Genomic DNA, 24,018 nt, shown 5'->3' on the forward strand with positions numbered 1-24,018 from the left:
TTTCATACCTGCACATCCAAAACATTAAGGCGTCCAAAGCTATCATGATCAGAATACCCTTGAGGTCCTCGCAGTGATTGATCCCCGCCACTACAAAATGCCTCATTACCCTGCAATCAAAAGGAGGACAAGTTCTCTAATCATTCATGAAAACTAATAACCTCACGATTATAAAAGATCAGATGAAACCAACATAGTGGATTCATAGGAAAGTGTATTGTTTTCTGCACATTAACAAGGAAGAGTCCATATCACATTATGGAAAAAGACATAGACTTTGACATGCTTATAAAAAGAATATATTTTTCTTAAATGTCATCTAGGTAATTTGAAGGTCAGTGCAAAACTCTCTCTCTCTCTCTCTCTCCCTACATCTTTGTTTCCCTAGCTTGAACCTCCACATACAAGAGCAAAACATTGAACCAATACAAGACATTTAAATAACCAATAAATGTGAAAAATGCCCTCAACAAAAGTATTGTAGATTTATCAGTAGGAAATGGACTTGATCCTACAAAGTAGAAATGAAAAAAAGACGTGAAAGGAACATCTAATTTGCATCTGCCACAAATTGGAGCCATGAAGATAATTCTTTGCTAATTTAGGAGAATCAGTAGCCAAAACTGCCTACTAACAGTCCATAAGCTCCATGAGAAGATTACTAGCAGGCTGGTTACGCTCCCCCAAAATAAAAGACCTGATCTTTTGCATGAAATGGCTTCCAGTAAGCCATCTATCCTTCAATATTATAAGTATTGGTACCTAAAATATTACAATCACCTGTCACCGAGTCCAGCATGGAAACAATCTTAACCGACTTTGACCTAGCACATTCTCTTAATCTGAAATTATAAAGATGTTTAAAGATATAATATAATAGAACATAAATTTATGAAGAAATTTCAAACCACTTTTTCATTAATAGTAGCAACCAGCCTCGAGGTGTTCATTTATGTAGCTTGGGAGGTACTCCCACAACCCCTGGGGTACTGGGTTTGTGAAGAGTTGACCCACAAAAGTGGTTTGTGGGCAATCTACCCACGCTGTGGGTTTTGTACCCAAAGATGTGGACATGAAACCAAGTGGAGAAATTGATATTTTATTCATTGAGAGCATGCGGGGCACCCTTGAAAGGCTAAGGGGAAACTATGGCTTCAATGATGTGGCAAAGATTAAACAAAATGAATTTTTACTCCAGAAATTGGTGTTTAAGCAAAAGGCTTGGGTTAGCTTGAGTGAAATGTCATGACCTTGGTGAGATGTAAATTGGTTAATTTTTCTAGGGCTATATTGTTCTTTGCTTTAGACAATTGCATTTCATCATTTATATATTGAATTCATGCCACAACATTATAACATCATTAGCAACATATCCAATTATATGACAAGAACAATATCATCATTAATGCAGCGGAACATAAGGGAACAATAGAAGAAAAGAATTCACACATAGAGACACCAATATTGGTCGGAGACCAGGGGAAAACCCCACAAGGGGAAAACCCTTTGAAATTCTTCTTCTATTAGATTGTCATAAAATGTTTAGTAGAGAGTACAATGAGCCCAAATCCACAAACAATAATTCAAATCAAAGTTTGACTTATCCAAGAGAATAACCAACCAAAATAAAAAATATCAGCCCATAGTCAAATTTGGTCAAAGTCAAAGTATCAACAATTCTGCACCTTCACCCTGTTTTGTACCTTCGGCCTGTTTTGCACGCGGTTTTGTACTTTTGGCCAATTCCACACCCAGTTTTGTACTTTTGGCTAGTTTCGCACCAGTTTTGTACCCAGTTCGGTACCACAGTTTTGTACTCAGTTCCACACCTAGTTTTGTACCTTCATTTTGTACCTCAGTTCTATACCTAGTTCCACACCAAGTTTTGTACCTTCAGCCTGTACGAACAAAACAAATCAAGAGAGAGAAGAAAGATGAGTTGATGTGATGTCCAAATGAGCTTGAGGTCACTTGTATGTTGAATTTTCTAAGACTATCTGTTAGAAAATTAATCTGTATTCTGCTAGTTTATTTCTTCTACTTGTAAATTCTAAACAAGTTATTTAAAACATTTAAATACTGAAATAAACACAATACAGTCACAACATCTACAGATCATCAGCTGAAAGAAAACAACACACAAGTGACACCGTTATTTTTGCACAAATCTCCCCGAAAAAACCCAATGCGGGAAAACCGGTGCAGCTATTCTGAGGGTTTATTATTATGCAGTATTTCCTTGAGTTCAACTGGGTGCCTAACCGGCTCAACCGACAGAGAAAAATACACGGCAACAATACCTCTCTATTCGGAAACAGGTATTCAGAAAACCTGTCCCACGAAACCCTCTCTGGCGACTCTGAAGTTCAACGCTGGACCTTCAAGCCTCTACGTCAGCCTCCTGCTGACATGCGTCAGCCCTAGGACCCTCTGCATCAGCCCTCTGAGGCATTGCGCAACCTTTGGGATCCTCTGCATCACTCCAGCAGCCTTTGCGTGGATGACACAGTCCCTCTGGCCTCTACGTTGTCTCTGTTGGGCTCTGTGTGGCCTGAACTGTCTGCTGCTCTCGCTTTCTCTACTTCTGCATTGGTCTCTTAGTATTGTCTCTGCCTCTCTATCCAGTACTCACTGCCCCTCGCTGTTGATCACTGATTCACTTTTGCTTAGCAACCCCGCTCTAGCAAAATGAATAACTGATCACTCTAGTGTATTCTCCAACTGACCCTCAAGCCTCCTCTTATACTTTTCTCGTTGGACCTTCAACAGCCGAGATTAAATCTCTAATCAACAGCTAAGATTAGATTTGGCTTGATCCATGACTTTTGGAACCTTCTAACCCAGTTTTATATTAATTCCCATTAATATTTTATTTTTCCTAAGTCTAGACTTAGGAACTCCATTAAAAATATTAATTATTTTAATATCTCCCAAACCGGGTACAATATGTCCAAACCATTTCTGGGTCTTGGAGATATCATGTGCTTTAGCCTCTCCACCAATTTTCATAGCTAGAGCACATCCAAGGCTACCCCAAATCAACACTCCCTCTTAGCGAGGATTGTGCTCTAGTAATACTCCTCACTGAGCATCACTCTGATTATCCGACATCGGTACCTATGTTGATGCTAAGCCTCCCTGCCCAACATCCTCTATACTATTGCATCCTGTACTGTTGCCCATGGCCCTGCCACTGCCACTGCTGCATCCGCATGGCAGCTCCCTCTACATTCGTGTTGTTGCTGGTCCATACTCCCAACACTGCATCTGCACTGTATCCCCTTCTCATCATGTTGCATCGTGCTACTGCATTGCAACCCAATTACTAAGAAGTAAGTAACTGATCCACCCAACTTTTGACATCCCTTTCAGGCTAGAAACACTCCAGATGGTGAAGCTCCCTCTGCCGCTAACAAGTGCTCCCTCTACTGGCCTCTGCGTTGCTGCAACAACTCCCTACATCTCTCACCATTGCACACTTCTCTGTGCCATCCTGCACCGTTGCAACACTCTTGTGCCTCTCGCACTGTTGCAACCTGCTAGCCTCGCGCTGCCCGTGGACTCCTGCATTGTAGCACTCTCTGTCGCTTCATCCACATCCATCTCTATCGACATCCACTAGTCCTGTTGATGAGCCTCATCATTGGGTAATTATATGGGCCTTAATTCACCTCCTAGCTTAGTCAAACCAACTTTTCTCACAACTTATTACATGTTTTTGATTATATTTTTTTTATGAGATGGGTTAGAGTTGGATATTATGCCTAGTGGACTAATATGCATTGAATATAGGATTGAAGAAGAAAATCAAGGAATTTTGGCAAATACTAAGGTTAAAACTCGAATGGGACAAGGGAGAGGGATTATAGGAGGTAAATCCTCCTCATTTACTTCTCCCCCATTTGAATATTCCTCCATCCATCATACCAGCACGAAGTGCAAGCAGCCAAGCCATGAGCATTAGAAGGCAGTCGGGCAAGTGAGAAACAAAGAGATAGTTTATCTCGAGTTTGGGAGTCGAGCCTCCCTAATTTTAAGGAAGTCGTTGGGGACTTCAGTTGTATAAGTAAAGAGGCCTAAAACCTCATTAGGATTTGAATTTTTGTTGTAAAACTCTAAGCTATTTTCGAGCTCCAGACTTGTGGAAGTTTTGTTGATGTAATTTTCTGTTTTGGTAATAAGAATGAGTTTTGTTTTGAGCTAGCACTGAGTTAACTCAGAGGGCTAAAGCTCTTGGGTTAGGGCCCAACCCTAGCAGCCAAGGCTCCTCTTTCTTGTATCTGTATGTTTAGATTAGTCTCATAGCTTCATTGTTAATTTGCCTTTAGATGTGTTTTCATTGCAAGTAGTGTAGATTGGATTGGTTGTTTATTAGTTTGCTTCCATTTGTGCCTTACTTCAGTAGCAGGTTAGCAGGGATAAGAGGAGTACCACAAGGCTGTCAATAGGTGTCTTGGCCTCATTTCCTCCCTTTGGGATCATGATTTGAGGAAGGGACCCTTATGCAGCCCCAAAAACACAGATTTCTATTTCTTGTATGAGCTTTAGAGTTTACTGTATTTAAGTTAGCATTTGATCAGTTTTGCAAAGTAGGATTTCATTGCCATCTCTTCTATCTTCATTCTTGTAGTAGATCTCATCCATGTTTTCATTCCTTTCAGCAACTTTCCTCATGCATAATGTAGGCAGTTAGTTCATTAATTCTGCTTTTCTAGCTTATGAGAATGCTTCTTGTTTACATAGCTTTTTGGGAACTATACATGTTTTATGCAGAGCAGGTGCTTCAGGAGTAGACAAAGACTTCATAGCCAAGAACCATCTCCCACTTCATCCACTATAGTCATTCCTTGTTTTCACCATTGCCTTCACTAGTTTTCATCATTTTACATAGAAATTCTTCCAAGCACATTAAGAGAATCCGACCATCTTCTATCCTTGTTGTTGACTTCTGAGTGATCCTAAACCTTTTCTCACTTCATTCCACCCATCTACCACATTCCCTAAGCCTTCCATCACTTCCAACACCTCCCATTTTGCTCTCAATTGTATCCTGTAGGTTTACAAGGGAATCCTGTAAGTTTCAAGTACATCCTGTAGGTTTTCCTGTAATGGCCTGTTTTGAGGCCGAATTGAAGGAAAACCTCTAGGAAGTCACCAAAGGTCTCCCAAGGGTCCCCCACACCATCCAAGCGTCTCCTAACCCTTCCAGCCATCCTCCAACCTCCTTAATTCACCTGCCACATCACCAAAAGAAATTAGTTTGCATACATGATTTTGCATGAAAAGGCAAAAAGACAAAAACAGATTTATTTCAGTCCCATTACTTGCACATTAGTGATTGTTGATGCTTTTTACTTCCATGCTTAGATAGTAGCATTTGGTTCATGTTAATTTAGCATTATTGCAAAGCATAGTTTCTTGGCAGTTAATTAGGAAATGGTGTGATTTAGCATTGAATTTCAGTCTTTTTCATTATTGCAGTAGAGTAACTCTCCCTTAGAGTAGATTTCCCTTTCTTCCATCAAGAAACCAAGCTTCTTCTGACTCCATAGAAGTCTGGCTTGAAAACCCCAGTGGTCTCTCGCCAGCTGAACCGTGACAAAAGGTAGAACCATCACTTTTACTTGTGTATACAGCACTATCACCTCCAAGTTTGTACGAACCCCGGGTTGATAAAGTAAAGCTGGTAGCCCAAGAGTTGTAGCATTCTTGCTGCAATACTGGCGCTCATCACGTTTTGGTGCCGTTGCCGGGGAGGTGTCTGAGTAATATGTGAATACCGCTTCTTTCTTCTATTTCTTATCTCTAATATTCTGCCATTAATTTATTTCAGCAAAAGTAATTTAGTTGCTTCCTTTTTCATTCTACATTTTATGCTTTCCTTTCCATTTTGCAAGCAAGATTTCAATTCAACAAGTAGTTTTTTCATTCAGTCAGTAGTTTTCATTTAATCAGCAATTTCAATTCTGCAAAATACTTTCCAAGTTTGAAAAAACTCAAAACCAACCCAAAAACATTTCCTTTCATGCCTCGTAGGAATAGGGATAACTTAGGGAAATTTTTGCCAAATACCCCCACTGCATCAAACAGCCAACCTTCCCTCTTCTTCAGTGGCTGTGAACTGGAGGAACCCTTAGGTGAGCAACCTAACATATTTGAAGAACCTACAGGCGAGGAAGAAGAATAAGAACCCATTCCCACTGAACCAATGGCTGAAAACAGAAATGACAAAGGGAATAGAGAGAGAGTCGAGGGTACACTAAAATGAAAAATATAAGCCCCTCTGTCCTACCTCATTTCCATGGCTTGACCACAGAAGACCCTGACACTTTCCTATTTGAGTTTGTTGTTATATGCCAAACCTATGACTATATAGATGATGAGCAGAAGTTAAAACTATTTCCATCTACCCTAAAGGATGCAGCATTGTGCTGTTTCATGGGTTTACCTGAGGATAGCATCACAACTTGGGCTCAGATGCAGCGAGCCTTTAACGACAAGTATCGAGACCACTGTAGGTCAAAGGATACTAAAGAGGAAATTTTTAGGATGACCATAGGCAACGATGAATCCCTAGAGGACTATGAAGATGTTGGCATTATGATTCTGGTATGGCTCTATGTTATAGATGTTGTACTTGATGGCAACACCCTCAAGTGGCAATGCTCTGATCAGGCTCTCAAAATGTTGAAAATCAAGAGGTACGCAGGAGAATAGTTCAAAAGGTGCGTACAAGCAGGTACGCCGTGAAGGGACTGCGACCAGACACGCAGGTCACCCGTTCAGAAGATGCGTACCCCCAGTTCACTTACTTCGAGGCAGAGAAGCGCGTTCACGTGGGGTTTCCTATGTTTGGCCCATGGTATTTAGCCCGCTGATTCTTGATTCTATGGTTTTGGCCCGTGGTATTGTTTTATATTATTATTATTATTATTGAGCCCCATGTCTTTGGGCCCCTTGTATTGGTTATCTATGGTATTGATCCATGATTTTAGGAGGAGCTTGCCTATATAAAGCAAAGGAGATCACTTGGCTAAGCATCTTTGCAAATTGAATATCTTAAGATCTGAAATATTGGGTTATTGTTTTAAAAGCTTGATCTATATAAAAGTGAAGTTGAAAGCGAATCTGTGAAGGGTGATCTCTCGACCGCATGAACAGATCTAGGCATCTGACGATCTGTAGCACACTGGTGGACTGCCAATTTCGGCCCTAACCAGAGGTACGCAGGTGATTAACAGTGCAAGTGCGTGGGTACGCAGAGCAGAAGAAAGCGCAGTGCGTGGGTACGCAGCGCGACAGAGGTTCAGGTGCATGGGCACAGGGAAAGTACGCGGCGCTTCAGAAGCCGCATGTGTGTGGGTACGCGGCGCGATAGCATCTGTGGGTGCGTGGCTACAGTAGCAGTACGCGGCGCGATAGTATCTGTGGGTGCGTACCTACAGTAACAGTACGCAGAGTGATTAAAGAAACAGTGCGTGGGTACGCGGTGCGGCAGAAGGGTCTCTGCGGGTATACGCAAAGGTGCAGAAAGTGAAGTGCGTACGACCGCAGGCCAGAGAAAGAAAAACTGTGTATCTGTCTTAAGATCTTTTGTTGGCTGACTTTTCTCTGTTGATAAGGTGTTCTGGGTTTAGTTTACTGTTATTTTTGATCTGGTTACTGCAGTTGACTGGGTGATTTACTTGTACTTGATGATCTCTTGATGTTTATGGATCAGTTTGAAAATTTATGAAAAGTGATCCTTGAAAGAAAAGAAGTAGGGGGTCGTAGCTCCCTTCCAGGAGAGACTGGAAAACGAGAGAGAGTTGTAGCTCTCTGCAGGTTGCAGCCTGCGTACTGGTAAAGGACTGCACCAGTACAAAACCATTGTAAAAGGAGTTTCTAATTTGAAAGAAGATAGAGACATATTGCAGCAGGTGGTTTTCACCCACATTGGGTTTCCACCTTACATCTGGTGTTCTTTGGTGTGACTATCTGTTTTCTTTGTTCATGCTCATTATTTTATGGTACTGACATGCAAAAATAATTCAAAGTATAAATAAGGAAGATTTATTAAAATAACTTGATAATACTGATTCACCCCCCCTCTCAGTATTATTTCCAACAGAAGAAAGATTCCAGCTTAGTTACAAAAGGGCTAGGTGCACTCTTGACCCTGAGTCACTAAAGCTAGTCTTGCTTAGGGGAGTAAGGGAAAATCTTCTGGATACCCTACACTTGTTAGCAGGAGGAGATATCTACCAATTACCCTATGAGGATATCAAGACTGACTTTAGAAACCATTCTAGGGCAGCTAGGAAAAAGGGTAGGGGTAGTCAACCTATGGTCAGCGCATCCACTTCCAATTCATCCATCAAGAGTGAAATTGGAAACATGCCAGAGGATTTCAAGAGTGAGATGTTGCAAACCCTTGCCTTACAAATGGACACTATGCACATTAAGAAAAAGCAGGAGGAAGCAGAGAGAGCCTTGGCCATTTTCTGTCCTAGATGCACCAAGAGGCACCCTAGGAATGAATGTCCATTGAATTCTATTGAAATTTGCTCAGTCTGTGAAGAAAACCACTCCACAGACAAGTGTCCTTCTTTGCCTGGACTCAAAGTTGTATATCAAGGAGTTGAAGGGGTCACTAAGCAGCTCTGCTACATAAACCAAAGGAGACCTCATGGGCCTAGACCATACCAGCAGGGCATGCAAGGGTCATCCCATGCATATTACAACCCCAACCAGACCACATCCATACCTTCTTGGGGACCCCCTGCTCATCCTTCCTGGTCTACACCTCCTCCTTGGTCCTTTGCATCTCAGTATCACTCCCAGCCAGCCAACCAGTCATTTCAACCATATGCTCCACCACAACCTCAATGGAATGCACCGCCCCAGGGGTGGAGGCCCCAATACAACAATGCTCCAGCTTTATTGCCTCCACCACCTGCCCAACCATAGTTGTTACACTTTGCTCCACCCAAGCAACCCCAGATGCCTGCCCAGCCAAATCCGAACCCGAACAACAAACAGGCTCAGCAAGTATACAGTGGAGAGACATCATATCCAGCTTATGCTGTGGAAATCCAGGAGATTAACCTGAGATCTGGGAGAGTTCTCCCGGATAACCAACCTCCACCTCCACCTAGGGAGGTTGAGAAAGAAAGAGAGGAAAGCATTCTTAAAGTAAATCCACCCTTTCCTGAGAGATTAACCCAACCACTCCAGCCTACCCCAAAGAGACTGAACTTCTGGGAGAATCGAAAAATCTGTGTAAAGATTCCACTTCTCCAAGCAATAAAATATGTTCCTATTTACAATAAGTTGATTAAGGAGAAGTGTTTCAAGCATCTAGGGAGGCGAAGAAGAGATGCCCCTACCACTAATGTCATTGGACAATTGTCCGACTTAATGTTGGGGCAGGTAATCAGTGCAAAGTATTTGGACCCTGGAAGCCTTGTAGTAGATGTGCACATCAATGGCACCATTGTCCCACACACTTTGATCGATCTTGGGGCTACCATTAATGTGATGACCAAAGACACCATGCTCAAGCTCAACCTCCAAGGTTCATTGAGGAAGACCACAATAGTTCTGCAACTTGCAAACTATGTCACACAATTCGAGTTCGACAACAATTAAGTTCGATTCGAATTCGAATTTTCCGATCAGGTTAGAATGAGGTTCGGCATTAGGTTCGACTATACATATCTTTCAATATATATATATTTATATATATATATATATATATATATATATATGACAAAAATATAGAAAATTCAAAATCGATCCATAAACACATGAATACAAATTCTTATTAGTAAACATACATGAATAATGTTGTCATAATAATTGAAGATGCCCATATGAGGCTCATTCTGCCAAAATTAACAGTAAGATATATTTACGAAGGACACTATCTTCCACTTCTAACAAGCACATAAATAATTGACTAACAAAACATTACACAGACCAGAAGTATATTGGAGCTATTTGTTGAGTTCTCTGAAAGAAGTATCAATTCAGTTCTTGAAAGAGACCTCATGGCAAAGTGGTTGGACTTCCCAACTATTTTGGGAAGAAGGAATGCAATTTCTTTATCTCATGGAAATTTTTGGGATGTCACTGTCTAAAGAGAACAAAACACTAGTTTTGAGTACAATGGTGGATGGATTGAAGACATTTAAGCAGGTTGCAAATGCATGCACTTGATTATCAATAGTTTTATATAAACTTTAAAATGTATTATTGTTTTTTACTGTTATGTGGAAATAGGAAATTTAAAGACATTGCTTTCAGCAATGATTACCAACAGCCAATAAGCATAATAAGGAAATGAGAAACATGGAAATCCTCTAGATTTCAAATTAACGCCTCTTCTCAGACGCTTATCCTTTATACTAAATTAAAATAAGTTAAAATTGATCCAATGTTTTTTACTTATTTATATGACATTTATGTGTGCCTAGTTTTAGCAATGACTACAAACAGTCAATAAACAGAAAAAAAGAAATGATAAGCATGGAAATCTGGTTTTCAAATTAACACCTCTTCTCAGATGAGCGTTCTTTATACTAACTAAGTTAGGTTAAATTCAATTCAGTGTTTGTTACTTAATATATATGACATTTAGTTGTGTTTCTAGTTTCTGCTATATTGTAGCCTTGCGGCTGATATATCATTTTGGGTTTTGAATCACTTTTTTTGGTGAATTTTTCACCTATGTCCAAAAGACCAATTCACCCTTCAATTTTTATCATTTCATTTCTAGCAGACTAGCAGTGAAGCGAGCAACAACCCGATAGTGAAGGGACTAGTTGTCAACCTAGTTGTTGCAGAAGTAGCAGTTCAAAAGTGTTTATGAAACTTCGATGAGTGCATTTGCTGCCGAACACAAAGATAGAGCAGTTCAAACGGTAAAAGTTTTAAGTTCGCGATTAGGTTCGTTTAGGTTCGATTAGGTTCGTTTAGGTTCGATGGAGTTCGATGAGGTTCGGGTTCGACTTTCAGGTTCGGCGAACCTGAACGAACTTCAAATTTTTTTTCAGGTTCGCCGAATTTCAAACCTGAAGCTTCAGGTTCGTTGAACCCTGTGACATAGCTTGCAGACCGCTCCACCGTGACCCCTTAGGGGATTGTGGAGGATGTGATGGTCTCCATTGACTCTTAGGAGTACCCTGCAAATTTCATAGTTCTCCAGCCTAAGGCTAAGATCACTGGTTACTCTCTCATCCTTGGGAGACCCTGGTTGGCCATTGTCGATGCTTATATCAGCTGCAAAGCTGGGAATATGACCATCAAGAATGGGCATATGTCCAAGCAGTTAGTCCTATACCCTCCTACTCAGCCATCTCTAGAGCATGATTTACCTTTATGGTTGGAGGAGGAGGAAGAAGATGAAGTTTATTCCGCCCAACTTTATACTTTAGAAACAACCATGGGAGGAGGACAACAGGATGAAAATGATTTGATTGAACACCTACTCCAAAGACCAACTCCCAGTACATTGCCCTTAGAAGATGTAGTAAATGAAACCCAGAACAATCATCTAATTGAACTATGCTTGGCCGATTCCAACCCCCTTCATGTCAAAACCATAGAATTCGGCCCTAAGAGAACCTTGAAATCAATCCATCTCTTTATGCTCTCCAAGAAGAGAAGTTATGCAACATGCTAAAGGAACATCTAGATGCCTTCGCTTGGAGTTACAAAGAAATGAAGGGAGTGCACCCCTCAGTGTGTACTCACCACATATACATCAAAGAAGGTTGCAAGCCAATCCGACAGCCCCAAAGGAGGATGAATCCAGCTCTTAAAGATATAGTCAAAGAAGAACTGCAAAAACTGCTAGATGTAGGATTCATTTACCCTATCTCCGACAGTGAGTGGGTCTCTCCTTTGGTGTTAGTTCCAAAGAAAAATGGTAAGTGGAGGATTTGTGTCGATTACAGGGAGTTGAACAAAGCCACAAATAAGGACCATTTTCCTCTACCTTTCATTGACCAAGTGCTAGATGGCCTGGCACGGAAAAATAAAAAAATAAAAAAATAAATAAAAAATAAAAAAATAAAAATAAAAATATATCTCTTTCCTAGATGGATTCAGTGGGTACAACCAAATCCAAATCAGCCCAGAAGACCAGGATAAAACCACCTTCACTTGTCCTTGGGATACTTTTGCCTATAAGGTCTTTCCTTTTGGCCTATGCAATGTTCCTGCCACTTTCTAGACAGCAATCCTAAGTATTTTTGCCGAGTTAGTCCATGATGCAGTAGAAATTTATATAGATGATTTTACACCTTATGGCTGTGATTTTCAAGAGGCTCTGTCCAACCTAGGCAAAGTACTGCACAAATGCATTGAAATGAACCTGTCTCTCAGTCCCGAAAAATGTGAATTCTTGATGATTGCAGGGACCGTGCTAGGTCATTCAATATCTCAGCAAGGACTATAGGTGGACCCAAAAAAAATAGTTATCATCGAAAGGATCCCACCTCTTCAAAAGCAGAGAGATGTCAGAAGTTTCCTAGGGTTAGCTGGATACTACGGAAGGTTCATAAAGGACTTCAACAAGCTGGCCTCTCCTTTGTTTGGTCTGTTGGCCAAGGACTCTGAGTTTATATGGTCAAAAATTTGTCAAGAGGCCTTAGACACCCTAAAGAACAAGTTAACCACTGCACCGATTCTCTGAGGCCCAAATTGGGCCCTTCCTTTTCATATTCATGCTGATGCCTCACACAAAGCCATAGGAGCAACCCTAGGTCAGATAGATGAAAAATTGCCTTATGTTATCTACTTTATCAGTAAGAATCTGTCAAAGGTTGAACTAAATTACCCAGTGACCGAAAATGAACTCCTGGCTGTTGTGCATTCATTGAACAAATTTAGGCATTATATTACAAGTTATCAAACATTTGTGCATACTGACCATGCTACAATCAAATATTTAATGAATAAACTAGATGTGAATGCTCGGATTATAAGATGGTTACTTTTATTATAGCAGTTTGATCTAACTATTGTTGATAAGCCTGGTAAGGAAAATGTTGTTGCAGACTTTTTGTCCAAATTAAATTTTCCTGCAAGTGAAGAAGGAATGGTTGATGACCAGTTACCGAATGAGCACTTATTTGCTATTTCAGTTCTCTCTCCATGGTTTGCTGATATAGCAAACTATTTGGTATCTGCACAGTTCCCACCGAACTTGTCCTCCAAAGAGAAAAGCAAGATAGTAAGGAAGAGTGCCTCCTTCACTTGGATTGGGGGCAATCTCTTCAAACTTGGCCCAGATAAAATCTTGAGTAGGTGTGTCAGGGAGGAGAAAGTCTTTGACATCCTTCTGACCTGTCATGATGGGCCTTGTGAAGGTCACTTTGCAGCAAAGAGGACAACATTCAAAGTGTTACAAGCAGACTATTATTACCCCACTCTTCATTAGGATGTGAAAAGATATACTAGTCAGTGTGATCGGTGCCAAAGGATGGGAAGGCCTACTCCAAGAGATGAAATGCCTCTGCAACCTCAAGTGACTTTCGATCCATTTGACAAGTGGGGCATGGACTTCATTGGACCTATTGACCCTCCTTCCAAACAAAAGCAGTACATCATTGTGTGCACTAACTATCTGACTAAGTGGGTTGAAACCAAGGCAATTAAGGCAGCAACAGAAGAGAAGGTAGCTGAGTTCCTAAGGGAGAATGTATTTTACAAATTTGGGTACCCTAGAGAGCTGGTCACAGACCAAGGCAGCCAATTTACCTCCAACATGATTGAAGACTTGCTCAGCCAGCACAAGATCAAGCATAGAACCTCCACTCCCTATCATCCACAAGCTAATGGACAAGTGGAGGTGACCAATAGAGCGTTGGAGGGCATCTTGACCAAAGTGGTAAGCAGCAGCAGGAAGGATTGGGCAGATAGACTAGTTGAGGCCACCTAGGCCTATAATACCACCTGGAAGACCACCACTGGATTCACACCCTATGAGTTGGTCTATGGGAAAAAGGCCCTGCTGTCCATTGAATTTGAGTATAACACATTAAGGATGGCAGCCCAACTAGATCTAGATCTCAACAGTGCACAAAAAGAGAGATTGCTCCAGTTGAATGGTTTAGATGAGTTCAGAATGCAGGCCCTCCTACATACAGAGGTAATTCAACTTCAGAGGAAGATTTGGCATGATAAGAACATCAAGGAAAAGCAATTTCAAGAAGGTGATTGGGCTTTGTTATATGATTCTAGGTATAAAGACTTCAAGGGCAAGTTAAGGACAAGATGGCTAGGACCTTATGTTGTAGAAAGATTCCATGATAATGGTTCAATACAGATCAAAACCATAGATGAAGAGGCCATTCCCTTACTTGTTAATGGACACCGATTGAAAATTTATAAGAGACCATTGTCAAAACAAGAGTTCATTGATGGTATCAATAAAACAGTGATGGTAATGGAGCAAGTTTCAGCTCCTATCTCATCAAATCACTAAGAGAGAAAAAAAAAAAGAATAAGGACTCAGGTGAAAACCTCCATGAGGCTCCTGAGTCCCACTATCGGGTTGAAAACCTCTTGGGGCGGCCCAATGGTATCAATAAAAAAGAAAAAAGAAAAAATGAGAATAAAAAGATCCCTGGGTGAAAACCTCTTGAGGCGCCCAGTGTAAAGAGCTAGGATGAAAAACTCTCAGAGGCTAGTTGTTTTCAAAAAAAAAAGGAAAAGAGAAAAATCATGACAATTTCTATTTCACTGGTCAGCAAGAAGGACGATCAAAGAGCAAAGGAGGATCACATAGGGACCTATTTCACTCCCATTTTTATTTTTCCACTCATTGACATTCATCACTATACCATTTCTTTCATTTTTTTCACTCCTTTCCTTTAGTTTACAAGGGGACTATGTTTTCTACTGGATCCCTGTAAACCTACAGGATCCCCTGAAAACCTACAGGATGATCTTGTAGGAAGCGCAATGACCCAAAAATCCTACAGGAAACGACCCTAAGGGAAAAAATAAGCTTCTATGTCAATAAAATAGCACCCCTACGTCATCATTCCATGATCATACCTATGTCCACCTTCATCACCCTTGCATTCACCCTAAAAAAAAATCAGTTTCAAAAACTTTTTTGTCAGAGTCTTTGATAAAAGAAGGAAACAAAGAGCAATATGGAGCATCACCCAAGTATTCCTCATTCTCCACACTCCTATTCTCCCTCTCCATCCATGTCACCATCCTCAAAATCCCAACAAAGTATATGATTAAGAGTTCTGAGGGAGAAGCAGCTACAGGACATCCTGTAGCAGCCTATCCCACAAAATACAAATCATGTGAACAACAAGCTTCAAGCACGATGATCCAAGAGCATAAGGAACTCCAAAGCAGCAGCAGCACCATCATCTTCAACACCAGATACCTGCACAACAAAATAATCATCAAATAACAACAACAACAACAAAAAGGAAGAGGAATAGCATGCAGCCAATACACACAGCAAGCACCTCCGGTCTTCAACAACTGCAGCAAGGTATTAGCACCACAGGTAAGTATCCCGCTCACTCTCTCATGTGCATAATGTAGTCAAAAGATGTAAAGGTTACGAGTAAGTTGGTTTATAAGCGAAAGGTGGCCAGTTAACTTGGCCACCTTCAATCAGTCAACAAAGACAAAACAATTTGTCCTCTCACACGTGGCAGCAGTCAACTCAAAAACAGAAAGGAGAAGGACAAAAGTAGTTAAGGCTACGGAAGCATGAAGTGGGAGTTGATTACGAGGAAGTGGGGAATGATGAGGTGGTAGTGGGGACCAATGGTCCAAAAATGGAAACCATACCTCAGCTACCAGCACACCACCTCACCCCAAATGACCATAAGAGGAAATAATCGTCGTCCCCATGCATTCATGCATTCATTTCCTTGAGGCTCGCTCTCACAAGTCGCTCTCATACCCAGGCAACCTACAACAAGGAAGACACCATCGTTTTTCTGCACAGGAATTCCTACAGGATTGCACACAAGATTCCTACAGGATACACAGAGACAGTCTACAGGATAGGCCAAGAGGAGTTTCAGAGGGGAAAACACGGGGGTTGGCCACAGCAAACACTATGAAGAGGTAGGCTCTATAATTACATCCCTCTTTCCAAGTAAATTGAACAAAAAATCCTCTAGTTTGAGTGAATTTGGCAGTTGTGCAAGAGAATTGTCCACACAGTCATTTCAGTTTTTTACTTCTGCATTTGAAGATCGTATCAACCATCTCATCTCCTCAAACTTCACCAACCAAGATGACAGGAGGGCTTAATAGAAGGGAACCCATTAACACTATGAGAATCCAACAACACCCTCAGATGCTAAAAATCTTCACAAGGCATAATTGGATGGGGTTTTTCAAAAAATTAAGGGGGTATGATGATAAGGTGGCCCGAGATTTTGTTCTCTCCCTCATTCCACTTACCAGAGTCCATGCCACTGTTGTGGTAAGAGGCCTCTCCATAGAGCTCACCCCTGAACTCATCAACAGAGTTACCACACTTCCCCTAGGAGTACCATGGAGGAAGGAAGACAAAGGAGATAGCCAAATTGCCAAAAGGAAATTCTTTTTAGAAGGTGAGGAACCCATTGAGGACAAAAATGGAGTAAGGAGAGCAAGTCTGCCATATCCTTGGAATGAGGTGAGCTACCAACTTATCAAATACATATCATGTGAGGGTAGGTATAGTGTGGTCTATGGCTATCATTTTAGGCTTCTTGAAGAGTTGAGATTTGGAGCAGAAACACCCCCTCACCATAGGCTCAACATACCATACTTCTTGCTGCAATCACTGATAGACACAAGCATCAAGGTGCAAGAGGGAAATTCCCAATAGTTAGCTCACCATGGGTTAATTAGAATCCTTATAGAAGATTCCCTCCAAAACCTCAGAATTCCCATACAATGGTCAGTTTTCAAAGACATGCAGGCAGAGGAGGACATCAAAGCTCTCACATATGATGTTAGTCCTACTATCAGTGGAAAGGATGAGGAAGAGACTGAAGCAGAGGAAGAAGAAGTAGAGCAAGAAGAAGAAGATGCAGAAGGAGATGAAGATGAGATGGATGAAGAAGAAGATGAAACAGAAGAAAATGAGGAAGATGAAGAAGAAGAGGAGAAAGAGAAGGAGGATGATGAAGAGACAGAGGAGGATGTTAAGGAGGAAATTGATAAAGAAGATGAGGATCTACAAGAGGAAGAAGAAAGGAAAGACAGGTGAAGAAAGCAATGGGAAAGAGGGGGTAGAAGACAAGGAGGAGTCACCTAGGGTGTCTCCAAAACCCACTGAGAGAGAGGCAGCAGCTGCCCTCACTGCTCTTAGCACCCCCATCAAGCAAAAAGGAAAAAGACAGAGGTAGACCCCCTTATATTTCAGGACAAGGAAAAGCACAAGAATAAGGCAAGGGAAACCCCAAACACCAACCAAAATTCCCATTGTGATTGAGGACTCACCTAAACAACAGGAGAAAATGCCTTCTCCTAAGTCTCCTATCACCTATGTGAGAAGGCCTATGACTAGATCCACCTCCTCCAAGGGAAAAGCAATCCTACAGGATACATAGCAGGGTCTATAGGAAGCAAAAGCAGTCCTACATGATACTCTACTGAACCTACAGGAGACACAAAAATTGGAAAAGGAGGTAGGCCAATAGCAAGAAACTAAAGAAGAGGACCCAGAGTCAAAAGAACCTATCCCCCAACCTAACCTTGACTCCTACTATAGGTTTATTGAAGGAGGCAGGGTCATTCCTCAAAAATTTGTTATTCCACTGTTCTTCAAGCTTGAGAAGGAGAGAGCCAGAACTCACCGATGGATGCAGATTGCCAAGTCCAAGGGGGTGGAAGACATTGGGCACATGGAGGAGAAGCTCAAGGAGATGGGCAGAGAGCTAAGTAGCTTGAGAGACAAAGAGGCCATAATGAAAAATCAACTAGAAACAGAAAATGCATGGTTGAGAGGACAGCTGCAAGAAAGAGAGAATCAATTGGCATGTATGGCCAGTCTCTCTTTGGAAGCAATCTAGTGTAGGATGCCAGCTAAATCCTATGCCCTATACCTCAAGGAACAGTGGCTGCAGTTCCAGATCAAGACCCTAGCACAGAGAGGCACCATGCCATTTCAGGACTACAGGCAGTTCATTGATCTTTGTGATCAGAGCACACTAGAAGATAGGGCCAAGATGTCTGAGTTTTATTTGCATAACATGGCCTTAACAGACATGAATGTATGGGACCCTAATGCCAAGCTAGGAGATTTACAGTTGATGGCTTTGGCATCATGGATGAACCATGAGGAATCAAGGGCTACAGAGATGAAGAAGATATTGGCAAGAGAACAAACTGAACCTCTTATGATCAGAGCTGAACAGTCAGATCCCATGGCCCTCATCAGTACCCATAATTTGATTGCAAATGATCCTCAACTTGCACCCAGGTATCTTGCTGCCCAAGAGCAAGCAATTTCACATTTTGAGGACATGTTCAGGTTGTTAGGGGATGATAGCATACATGCTTGCCTGAGGAGATGGAACACATTGCCATACAGCTTAAAGATAAGAGAGTACCACTCTCCTCAAAGATTGAGAGAAGCACTAAACAGGACACCCATGTACAAGCAATCTATGCAAAGGCTGAAAGTCAATTGGATTGGCCTGAAACTCAGTCCACCACTACTCTTAGGAATGCTAGAAGGAAGGAAGGAAGAAGAAGAAAAGAGGCAATGGGAGGAGGTAGAAAAGAAAGCAAGCTTCTATGAACAAGAAGAGGAAACCACAGCAGAGGCATGGGATGTCAAGGAGGCCACTAGAACTATGAAAGATATGGATATTGATTGAGTTGCTCAGAGGATGAGCAACACTTTCAGTAGGGAGGTGATGATGAGCCTCATCATTGGGTAATTATATGGGCCTTAATTCACCTCCTAGCTTAGTCAAACCAACTTTTCTCACAACTTATTACATGTTTTTTATTATATTTTGTTTATGACATGAGTTAGAGTTGGATATTATGCCTAGTGGACTAATATGCATTGAATATAGGATTGAAGGAGAAAAATCAAGGAATTTTGGCAAATACTAAGGTTAAAACTCAAATGGGACAAGGGAGAGGGATTATAGGAGGTAAATCCTCCTCATTTATTTCTCCCATTCGAATATTCCTCCATCCATCACACCAGCTCGGAGTGCAAGCAGCCAAGCCATGAGGATTAGAAGGCAGTCGAGCAAGTGAGAGACAAAGAGCTAGTTTATCTCGAGTTTGGGAGTCGAGCCTCCCTAATTTTAAGGAAGTCATTGGGGACTTCAGTTGTATAAGTAGAGAGGCCTAGAGCCTCATTAGGATTCGAATTTTTGTTGTAAAACTCTAAGTTATTTTCGAGCTCCATATTTGTGGAAGTTTTGTTGATGTAATTTTATGTTTTGGTAATAAGAATGAGTTCTGTTTTGAGCCAGCACTGAGTTAACTCAGAGGGATGAAGCTCTTGGGTTAGGTCCCAACCCTAGCAGCCAAGGCTCCTCTTTCTTGTATCTGTATGTTTAGATTAGTCTCATAGCTTCATTGTTAATTTGCCTTTAGATGTGTTTTCATTGCAAGTAGTGTAGATTGGATTGGTTGTTTATTTGTTTGCTTCTATTTGTGCCTTACTTCAGTAGCAGGTTAGCAGGGATAAGAGGAGTACCACAAGGCTATCAGTAGGTGTCTTGGCCTCATTTCCTCCCTTTGGGATCATGATTTGAGGAAGGGACTCTTATGCAGCCCCAAAAACACAGATTTCTATTTCTTGTATGAGCTTTAGAGCTTACTGTATTTAAGTTAGCATTTGATCAGTGTTGCAAAGTAGGATTTCATTATTATCTCTTCTATCTTCATTCTTGCAGTAGATCTCATACATGCTTTCATTCTTTTCAGCGACTTTCATCATGCATAATGTAGACAGTTAGTTCATTAATTCTGCTTTTCTAGCTTATGAGAATGCTTCTTGTTTACATAGCTTTTTGGGAATTATACATGTTTTATGCAGAGCAGGTGCTTCAGGAGTAGACAAAGACTTCATAGCCAGCAACCACCTTCCACTTCATCCACTATAGTCATTCCTTGTTTTCACCATTGCCTTCACTAGTTTTCATCATTTTACATAGAAATTCTTCCAAGCACATTGAGCGAATCCAACCATCTTCTATCCTTGTTGTTGACTTCTGAGTGATCCTAGACCTTTTCTCACTTCATTCCACCCATCTACCACCTTCCCTAAGCCTTCCATCACTTCCAACACCTCCCATTTTGCTCTCGGTTGTATCCTGTAGGTTTACAGGGAATCTTGTAGGTTTCTAGTACATCCTGTAGGTTTTCCTGTAATGGCCTGTTTTGAGGCCGAATTGAGGGAAAACCTCTAGGAAGTCACCAAAGGTCTCCCAAGGGTCTCCCACACCATCCAACCATCTCCTAACCCTTCCAGCCATCCTCCAACATCCTTAATTCACCTGCCACATCACCAAAATAAATTAGTTTGCATACTTGATTTTGCATGAAAAGACAAAAAGACAAAAACAGATTTATTTCAGTCCCTTTACTTGCACATTAGTGATGTTTGATGCTTTTTACTTCCATGCTTAGATAGTAGCATTTGGTTCATGTTAATTTAGCATTATTGCAAAGCATAGTTTCTTGGCAGTTAATTAGGAAATGGTGTGATTTAGCATTGAATTTCGGTCTTTTTCATTATTGCAGTAGAGTAACTCTCCCTTAGAGTAGATTTCCCTTTCTTCCATCAAGAAACCAAGCTTCTTCTGACTCCATAGAAGTCTGGCTTGAAAACCCCAGTGGTCTCTCGCCAGCTAAACCGTGACAAAAGGCAGAACCATCACTTTTACTTGTGTATACAACACTATCACCTCCAAGTTTGTACGAACCCTAGGTTGATAAAGTAAAGTTGGTAGCCCAAGAGTTGCAGCATTCTTGCTGCAATATTGGCGCTCATCACCTACTACTCTTCGGAGCTCTCGTAGCAAGGTATAATCCAAGAGGTTGGATACCTCAAAGATCCTGCCCCTCATCGCCTGTAGTCCTCCTGACTACAACTTGATGTCTCCCCACTTCTTCTCTAGTGTCACATGAGCATTCATGGCACAATCGCCATCCTCCTCAACTTCTTTCTCCGCCTTCGTTGGTGTTGCCTTAGAGTCAGAAGCCTCTCCCTTACTCTTCTTCCTCGGGCATCGGTTTGCATAGTGACCCAGTTCCCCATAATGGAAGCACTTGAGCTTGGAGAGGTCCTTCTTCTTCTTCTTCTTCTCCTGCTTTCCCGAAGATGCCAGAGCCGCATCCTCTTCCTCTTCCTTCTTGATCCTGACCCTTTGCTGCTACTTCCCATCTTGGTCAGTCGCCTGATCTTTTCTTGACAAAGAGCCACCCACAATTCTTCCCAATCTGGAAGGCTCGCCCTGCCTAGTATGCTCGGGACAAATGTCTCCCACTCCTTGGAAACTGTGTTAAGTGCGGTCCTCACCATCAACTCCTGATCTGGCGTGGCCCCTATGGAAGTTAGGTGGTCACGGATCTCCTTCAATCGACAGAGGAAGAGATCTATCTGCTCTCCCTTCTGCATCTGGTATGATCTTCGCTAATTTTCCAGGAGCATCTTCCTCTGCACGGAAGTATGCTGGTACAATGTCTTCAAAGTGTCCCACGTCTCCTTTGTCGTTTCCTTCTAGGCAATATGTTGGACCACATGATCCTTGACCCCATCAAGGATGATGCACTTTGCCTTAGCCATTGCCTCCTCGTACCTTTCATTAGCTATCGGGTCGATTGGGATAGCCATTACTCTCAAGGCGAAGCCCTTGATACGATTTCTATCTAGAATGGACAAGATCCTGGCCTTCCAAACCACAAAGTTGGGCGCTCCGTCCAACCTATCTTGATCCCTCAACCCATTCACGGCCATCTCTCTGCTCATCTCTGTCGACTCCTCCGAGTCTCTCTACTTCCCGCCTGGAAGTTCTCGGTTCGACTCCTATTGAGCCTCTCTACTTCCCGTTTGGAAGTTCTCAGTTCGACACCACCGAGTCTCTCTACTTCCTGTTTGGAAATTTTCTTCTGGACTCCCTCTGAGTCCCGATTTCCCTCCTGGAAATCCTTCTGCCAACCGTCAAGTTGCGCCTCTCCAATCGTCTGTGGAACTACAACACTAATTTGGATTCCTTAGCTAGAAATCCGCCTCGGCAGCAACTCCTTCTACCTTGGTTTTGCCCTGTTAGGTATTGTTCTAACCACAGTACCCCACCAGCTTTGCTCCCGCAAACTGCCCACAGCTTCCTTCGCCCCAAAAACTGAAGGATTGAGCCTCTTGGCTCTGCGCAATGCCGGCACCGGCAAAACAGCTCCCTCACCGAACTGCGTCAACCCTCCTAGCCTCTGTGTGGCTCTGCGTCAACCTCTCTCTACCCTCCTCAGCCTTTGTGATGGCCTCTCTCTGGCCCAGACTGATGACGCAGTCCCTTTGCGTCAACCCTTCCTCTGTTGCTTCTGCAAGGATCAGCCACTGTCACTCGGGACAGCTGATTCCGCTGCAAATGCTCTACTTTGTTGATGCCTTTAGCTCTCCTGTGATCTGCAACCACGCTCTGATACCATGTTGAATTTTCTAAGCCTACCGTTAGAAAATTAATTTGTATTCTGCTAGTTTATTTCTTCTTCTTGTAAATTCTGAACAAGTTATTTAAAACATTTAAATACCGAAATAAACACAATACAGTCACAACATCTACAGATCATCAGCTGAAAGAAAACAAACACACAAGTGACACCGTTATTTTTGGACAAATGTCCCCGAAAAAACCCAATGCGGGAAAACCGGTGCAGCTATTCTGAGGGTTTATTATTATGCAGTATTTCCTTGAGTACAATTGGGTGCCTAACCAGCTCACCCGACAGAGAAAAATACACAGCAGCAATACCTCTCTATTTGGAAACAGGTATTCAGAAAACCTATCCCACGAAACCCTCTTCGGCGACTCTGAAGCTCAGCGTTGGCCCTTCTGGCCTCTGCGTCAGCGTCCTGCTGACCTGCATCAGCCCCAGGACCCTTTGCGTCAGACCTCTAAGGCACTGCGCAGCCTCTGGGACCCTCTGCGTCACTCCAGCAGCAGCTGCATGGATGACGCAGTCCCTCTGGCCTCTGCGTTGTCTCTTCTGGGCTCTGTGTGGCCTGAACTTGCTACTGCTCTCACTCTTTCTGCTTTTGCGCTGGTCTCTCAGTATTGTCTATGCCTCTCTGTCCAGTACTCACTGCCCCTCGCTACTGATTACTAATTCACTTTTGCTTAGCAACCTCGCCCTAGCAAAATGAATGACTGATCACTCTAGTGTATTCTCTAACTGACCCTCAAGCCTCCTCTTATACTTTTCTGGTTGGTCCTTTAACGGCCGAGATTAAATCTCTAATCAACGACTAAGATTAGATTTGGCTTAATCCATGACTTTTGGAACCTTATAACCCAGTTTTATATTAATACCCATTAATATTTTATTTTTCCCAAGTTTAGACTCAGGAACTCCATTAAAAATATGAATTATTTTAATATCTTCGAAACCGGGTACAATCTGTCCAAACCATTTATGGGTCTTGGAGATCCCATATGCTTTAGCCTCTCCACCAATTTTCATGGCTAGAGCACATCCGATGCTACCCCAAATTAACATTGTATTTATGTGTTGGAGGAGGGCTAATTTGTCCCTAGGCCGACCTTGACAATTTTGACATTATCGGCTTCACTACAAAAACACACTTTACCATGTCCAAATCAAGTACTTCAAAGATCAAAATTGCTCCTCTCGGAAAGAGGAATTTAGTCCCATGATTGGAATTTGTCACTGAGCTGCCAAATTAACCCATCCTCCCAGCCGGGGTGAAATTGCAACTGCATTATGTAATCATCACAAGTATCCTATCATCATATCATGTCCTATCTCTACTCAACTCTATCTGTTGAAACATTCTTGAATCTA

At 42.0% G+C, this 24,018-nt stretch overlaps 1 protein-coding gene across 2 annotated transcripts in view; it reads right to left on the reverse strand.

The window, feature by feature from the left end:
• Positions 1-24,018, reverse strand: part of ECHID (enoyl-CoA hydratase/isomerase D) — a 346,677-nt gene that overhangs the window by 272,762 nt on the left and 49,897 nt on the right. For both annotated transcript variants that reach the window (XM_089458599.1, XM_089458598.1), the window contains exon 3: positions 9-110. In XM_089458599.1, the coding sequence (XP_089314725.1) occupies positions 9-110 (102 nt within the window). The remainder of the gene's footprint in view (positions 1-8; positions 111-24,018) is intronic.

This window comes from Pinus tabuliformis, chromosome 7, assembly GCF_031772625.1.
Source record: "Pinus tabuliformis cultivar Carrire ecotype Pingquan chromosome 7, CPIR1, whole genome shotgun sequence".
Taxonomy (NCBI): Eukaryota; Viridiplantae; Streptophyta; class Pinopsida; order Pinales; family Pinaceae; genus Pinus; species Pinus tabuliformis.